Source organism: Cervus canadensis, chromosome 21 (assembly GCF_019320065.1).
Source record: "Cervus canadensis isolate Bull #8, Minnesota chromosome 21, ASM1932006v1, whole genome shotgun sequence".
Taxonomy (NCBI): Eukaryota; Metazoa; Chordata; class Mammalia; order Artiodactyla; family Cervidae; genus Cervus; species Cervus canadensis.
Window position 1 is genome coordinate 22,255,365 of NC_057406.1, and position 7,021 is coordinate 22,262,385.

Genomic DNA, 7,021 nt, shown 5'->3' on the forward strand with positions numbered 1-7,021 from the left:
AAGATGTCAAACGTGCGAGTGTCTAACGGGAGCCCGAGCCTGGAGCGGATGGACGCCAGACAGGCGGAGTACCCCAAGCCCTCGGCTTGCAGAAACCTCTTTGGCCCGGTCAATCACGAAGAGTTAACCCGGGACTTGGAGAAGCACTGCAGAGACATGGAAGAGGCCAGCCAGCGCAAGTGGAATTTTGATTTTCAGAATCACAAGCCCCTGGAGGGCAAGTACGAGTGGCAGGAGGTGGAAAAGGGCAGCCTGCCCGAGTTCTACTACAGACCGCCGCGGCCACCCAAAGGCGCCTGCAAGGTGCCGGCGCAGGAAGGCCAGGATGCCAGCGGGGCCCGCCCGGCGGTGCCTTTACTTGGGTCTCAGGCAAACCCAGAGGACACGCATTTGGTCGATCAGAAGACTGATGCCCCGGACAGCCAGACCGGGTTAGCGGAGCAGTGCCCTGGGATAAGGAAGCGACCTGCCGCTGACGGTAATGACCCTTTCCGATGTGTAAAATGTCTGTCCCTGTCTGTCTGCCGCGCTCCTTCCCCTGCTTGAGGGTCTTTAACCGCAGCTTTCTTTTCAGCGCGTTCTGACTTAGCTTTTGGGGCGGAGGCGGGGGGAGCGCACTTTCCTACTGTGATGTTGTACATGCTGTTTATTTAGTTGCGTGCTTGTCTGTTTATGACTTTTAAGTCAGAAGCTTGAGATTGTGTTATCTGATCATTTCTCTAACTGAAAACATCGCCGCTCCTCCCAGCTAGACAGCGGTAGGTATGTGACAAGGTTGGGATGTTTATCAACTGCCTCCTCCTTCGCTTTGGAGAGAGAGCTTTGGAGCGTAGAAAATACACTTTCTGTTATGTGAAAACAACCTCATTTTGTGCCCTTAAAGGCCACGGGGAATGACGGACCCAGGATTGTGGGTGGAGGTGGTGGGTTTTTTGTCCCCTGACTCTTGGGCTCACTTCTGTCGGCCATTGTTTTTTTCTAATAATGATTGTTTGTGTGTGTTCTTTTTAAAATTCCCTCTTGCCCTTAGATTCCTCTCCTCAAAACAAAAGAGCCAACAGAACAGAAGAAAATGTTTCAGACGGTTCCCCCAACGCCGGTTCAGTGGAGCAGACGCCCAAGAAGCCCGGCCTCAGAAGGCGTCAGACGTAAACTACTCGGTGGGTTGATGACTTGGAGCAGATAAGTGACACCCCAATCGGGTTGCAGGAACTCATGTGCTTTCAAGCCCCAAGATAACCCGATCTCAGTGGTGGCTGGCAATGAAAACTTGTGGGCTTTTGTTTTATGTTTTGGGAGGACAAAAAAGTAGGAATGGGGAAGACTGGGAATCAGTGGGGGGGGTGGGGTATTGTAGTTCTTCCCAGTTTTCACCTCCTGAGATTATTTTCCTTTGAAGCACCAACTGATCAGAGCAAGTGTCCCAAGCAAGTACTTGTAACCAAGGCTCTGTGAGTAGGAAGGTCAGTTCCCTGAAGGTGCCATCAAAACATGTCCAGAACAATAGGTTCTTTTTCCATCTGAGCAGGAGCGGGGGTCTGCCTCCATCCCACTTCATGAGAATTCATCTCCCAGAGGACCACGTTGACTCAGTAACAGATTTTGAGCTCTCCATGGGCAAAAATGGCAAATAAATGATTTAATTCAAACTTTGAGGGAAAAGTGAGGCACTTTTCCTCACTGAAAAAGTGGTTCATATCCAGATAATAGTTAGAAATGTGACAAGAGAAATATGTGACTTTCTTTTGTCTTTATCATTTTCATACGCTCTCACTCTCTCTGGCTTCTGATGAGTTTGGGGGATGGAGAAGGAACCTGTGTGTTTAAAAAAATAAAACTGAAATGGAAGGCTCAAAAATACTAAGGTTCCTGCGGAATTTCTGATAACACTGAAGTTGCAAAGCAGAAGTTAGAGTGACTCTGCCAGCGTAAGCAATCCAGGAACACGTCAGCATGTGTATGCTAATCATGCTATAACAGGAGAAGCTGGGTGCTTTAGAGGAAATGGAGAGTAGTTATCAGGGCTGGCAGGGGTAGGTGTACCCCCAACATTAGAAGTGGAGATTTTTGCCATCTACTAAAATATGTTCAACATGAAAAGCTAATTTGAATAATCAACCCCCAGCTTTACATGGATTGGTCTTCTTAAGGATCAAACTACACATATTCATAGTTTGTAAACTTCTTACAATAACTATGTCCTTCTTTCTCTGCCCAAACACTCTCACTAGCCTAGCATATAAAGAGATCCTAAGAAATGTTTACACTAACTTTTAAAATCCTCACCTATAAAAATTTTAAAAAGGATAAAGGTGAGGTTCAAGTTTTGTGTTTTTAAATCAGTGTCATATATAGGACTTGGCTACATAGACCTGCTATTTTTCAGAGCTTATATGAAACAGTGCTATGAAACCTCTACGTCACAGCTTATATATATGAAGTAGGTAAATTGGATGAAAATGATTTCTGAAGTAACCTTAACACCTGCAGCTCTTGGTTTGTGACTTGTGGCATAGGTCGTCAGATGAGCAAATCAGACCTGCTGAGTTTTGATCTGGCTCCATTCTTGCAAACCGAGAAGCACTTGTTAGTAAATATTGCCAGTTCAGAGAATACAGGAAATCGTAGTAAGGACCTATTCATAAGCATTCATGTGTCTATTTCTACATATGACTAAGACTAGAAGAGTTTGAGGAAAAAAAAAGTGAATAGAATTTTCTTTGGAGATACTTTATAAGTATCATTGCCAGTTATTTTTCAAACAGAAAATTCTGCTACTCTTAAGTGTTAATGGTTTCTGAATTTTCCCATGTCTGTTCTTTCTCAGTATCTTTGACCCCAATTCTCTAGACCAGGGTTTCTCAACCTCTGCACTGCTGACATTTGGGGCCGAATAATTCTTTGTTGAGGGAGGCTGTCCCGGGCATTGTAGAATGTTCTGGCAGCATCCCTGATCTCTTGAAGCACATGCCAATAGTAACTGCTCCAGTCATACCCAGTGTGACAAGCAAAATGTCTCCAGACATTGCCAAATGTCCCCCCGGGGGGGGGGCGGGTGGCGAAGGGCAGGCAGCAAAATTACCCACTGTTGAATACTACTGTTGTAGACAAAAACCTATAGCACAGGGGAGAGTGAAATGCCAGTGAGATAAATGTTGGTTGGAGATGACTCTAGTCACCAGCTTTTAGTATGTTCGTTCTTTCCCATTGCTCAGGTATTTCCCAGCTAAAACAGTAACAAAATAATTCCGGTAATATATTGGCAATGTTATTCTAGTGCTTTTTCTTCTAATTCCTTCTCCTTGTTTCTTTTGCAGAATATGAGTATGTTTCCTTGTTTATCCGATACATCACTGCTTGATGAAGCAAGGAAGATATAAATTAAAAATTTGAAATACATATCTGACTCCAAGAATGGACAACCTTGACAAGCACTGAGCAGCAACAGACTTAATAACACTAAAGTTTTAGGCACTCTTAAGTCATCTGCCTCTAAAAGCATTGGATGTAGCATTGTGCAATTAGGTTTTTCCTTATTTGCTTCATTGTACTACCTGTGTATATAGTTTTTACTTTTTATGTAGCACAGAAACTTTGGGGAAGGGAGGGCCGGGGAGGAGGGGGACTGAGGAATTGGCATGGGGGGGGGCGGGGGCGGTTGAAGAGCTTGCTTCGATTTAGAGCAAGGACAAAAATATTTGACTTGCATGAAGAGAAGCAGTTTAGGGGAAGGGTTTGAATTATTTTCTTTAAAGATGTAATGTCCCTTTCAATGAAAACTGATATTTCATTTTAAAAAATCATCCAAATTTGAACACTGGCTGCAGATAATTGCTATTTATTTTTACATGAAGTGTTTCCTCATTTGGGAGCTCTGATGATTCCGTTATGTAGTAGCAAATGGCTTTTTTTTTTTTTTTTTTAAACAACAACAAAAGACTCCTCAGTGCTCCCCACTAGTCTCCCTTACAGTTGGAATTTACCAGTATTCAGCAGTCTGGTAATCACTCCAGGTACCTCTGAGCAAAACTCTGGCATGTATGTGGGGAGTGTTCTGAATGCTCAGAATTAACCGTTTAATTTTTATCAGATTTTTGAGAACATTTCTTAATTTTCTTTTCACTTCAGGGTGTGTAGACACAGTCAAAATAATTCTAAATCCTTGGATATTTTTAAAGATCTGTAAGTAACTTGACATAAAAAATAATGAAATAATTTTTAATTTACAGCTTCTCATTCTGTTTCTTAATTTGTCCAAAGGATAGTGGTATTTTTAAAGGAAAAGTGAATATAGAGAAAAGCACCCGTGGGTAGGCAAAATGGATGCTACATCTTTAAACAGTATTTTTACATTGCCTGTGTATGTGTATGAAACAAAACCATTTGAAGTGTACCTGTGTACATAACTCTGTAAAGACACTGAAAATTATACTAACTTATTTATGTTAAAAAGAGATTTTTTTTTTAATCTAGACAATATACAAGCCAAAGTGGCATGTTTTGTGCATTTGTAAATGCTGTATTGAGTAGAGTAGGTTTTTCCCCTTCTTCTGTTCTTCTGTTAAATAATATGGCTATGCTTAAAAGGTTGCATACTGAGCCAAGTATAATTTTTTGTAATGTGTGAAAAAGACGCCAATTATTGTTACACATCAAGTAATCAATAAAGAAAACTTCCAGAGCTATTTGTTGAGTTGAACTGTGTATAAATATACCTTACTAAGCTTGAGGTGTTCGACTTAGCATTCTAGTCATTTCCACAAATGTAATATGAAGTGGCAAATACCTAGATAATTCAGGCCTACCACTCAGATGATGTTTATGTAGGACCGAATGTAGTAGTAATGCATTTCCACTTAGTTCTGTATGGGTGGACAAAACTTTAGAAGTGGAAAGTGGGAAAGCCACATTTTCATATTAATAAGATGGTAATATTTATATCTTCTAGAATATGAATGTGTCAGAACCAAAAATTCTTATATAAGTGTAGACTGATCACACACTTGCAGGATTGAAAATGAAACTAACATGGTGACTTCTCTAAATTCTGTATTTACACACAATGTTGTAAGGAACTAGAGCAATTGTTAAGACCCTCTAAGCTACACCTCTCTTCCAAAATATTCAGATATATAGGTCCTTTAGAAAGGGGCGTGCATTCCACACTAATTTAGATAGAACAGGTATCCTTAAAATTTAACTGGCCATCATACACCAATTTCTCAATTTCTAGATTTCCTGGTTACACTCTACACAACCTTAAACTGGTTAATCTGAATACCAAATCTGAGGGTTTGGGGGTCCCATATCCACATAGCAAAGTTATTTTTTATTTAAATAAAGTTAAACAGCATCTTAAAGTCAGATTTACTAAGATAATCCCTCTAATTTAAAATTCTCTTAGAAGATGTGGCTAAGGTGTAAAAGTAAATTATTTTTTTTAGGAATCTGCAAATTGTTAAATCGCAAAAATCTGGATTTGGATTAAATAGTTTCTCTTGAATAGTTGCATTTAATTTATTGCACCTCAAAGGGGGCTCTAAACAAGATAATTTCAGCTTATTTTGACCCGAAATTGCTTATCCAAAAAAAAAAAAAAAAAAACCCAGGATTGTCTGTCTTCGACTGCCGGGAAGGGAAAAGTAGGTCCTTTGGTGGCTGGGCCACATCTTCCAAGTTGGGGTATTATTTTAATTAAAGACTAAAGGTGTTTTTGTGATTCTATTCAAAACACGAAGGCAGGGTGTTTTTCAGGAAGAGACTGAGAAAGCAAGAAAAACAATTCAAAATGGGGAGGAAGGAGTGGAGAGTCAGGAAATAATGAAATAAAGTCTCTCTGAGCCAAAAAGAGTACTTTAAAACGTGTTTCTAACAGATGGGGGGGGCAAAAATCCTCTTCTAAAAGCTGCTTCTACCCCCCACCCCCGTTTCTTTCTCCAAGAGGCATCGTTAATGCGAATTTTTAGAGATTGCGTTTTAGGAGTACAGGGCCAGAAAGAAGTGGATGCTCGTCGCGCCAGGCACGTTCTCAGGAACGCAGCCCCTAAAGTCATCGTGTCGGTCCTTCGCCCGTTCTGCGTCAAGTCTCTAAACGTGTCCCCGAGATTCTGACCGTTCTCTCCCCGACCCCGGACTGCCTGGTCCGCCGCGGGCGTCACTCCGAGGGGATGCGGCCGCCAGCGCCAGGCACCCCCCACCCGGCTACTCGGGCCACCGCGCCGTGGTCTCTCCGCCCTGAGCCGCAGCCCTACGATCGCCCGCCGCGGCAGTTGCGGGGTCGGGCTGGCCGGAGCCTCGGCAAGAAAAAACTATCAAGTCTAGCTCCTCGTCTGCTACCGGCGGCTCCCGCACCTCCCGGATCGCTGAGCGCAGTTCCCGCGCCCCGGGCACCCAGAGGCCGTGAAGGGCGGCTGCGCCTCGGCCCGCACAGCTGGGCTGGGCGGTTTCTCCGAAACTTGCCTCTCTCATCATCTCCCCTCTGGGCTCAGAAAGAAGCGAAAACCCCCATTGCTCTCCACAATCAGACCCTGTCCATCAGTACCCCGCCAACTCCAGGGCGCTGGGGATATGTGAGCGGAGGGGAGAACCTTTCCGAATTCGTGGACCCTCCAGGGCAGCAGTCCGCTCCCACCCCCACCCCAGGCTCCAATGATCCGCAGCCCCGCGCATTTCGAAAGGCTTCTCGGCTCGCCGGCGGCCCAGGAGGGCCGCAGCCGCGCGCTAGAGGGGCCGAGCGCCGCTGCCGCTCGCGGGGGTCGCTTCCTCACTTACACCCGCTCTAGCAAGTCCCCCGGTCGCATCCCTGCTGCCCAGTGAGGGGGATCAGGGCAGGGCAGGGAAGAACTAGGAAACTGTGAGTTCAGGGGCGTGATTGGAGACGAAGGGGACCGTGGAAATCTACAGGAGGGGAGCGGGGCGCGCGGCCTTTGAGGCCACGGTGCGCCCACCGGCCGCGCGCCGGGACCTTTCCCGGATGCCGAGGAACGTTGCCTTCGCCATTTCATCTTCACCCTTGTTAGCG

General features: G+C 44.6%; 1 protein-coding gene across 1 annotated transcript; it reads left to right on the forward strand.

Moving 5' to 3' along the window:
- Positions 1-4,685, forward strand: CDKN1B (cyclin dependent kinase inhibitor 1B). Its single transcript, XM_043440993.1, has 3 exons — positions 1-478; positions 1,031-1,160; positions 3,318-4,685. Exons 1-2 carry the CDS (start codon positions 4-6, stop codon positions 1,150-1,152), a joined length of 597 nt encoding a protein of 198 aa, XP_043296928.1. The 5' UTR covers positions 1-3; the 3' UTR covers positions 1,153-1,160; positions 3,318-4,685.
- Positions 4,686-7,021: the final 2,336 nt, after the last annotated feature.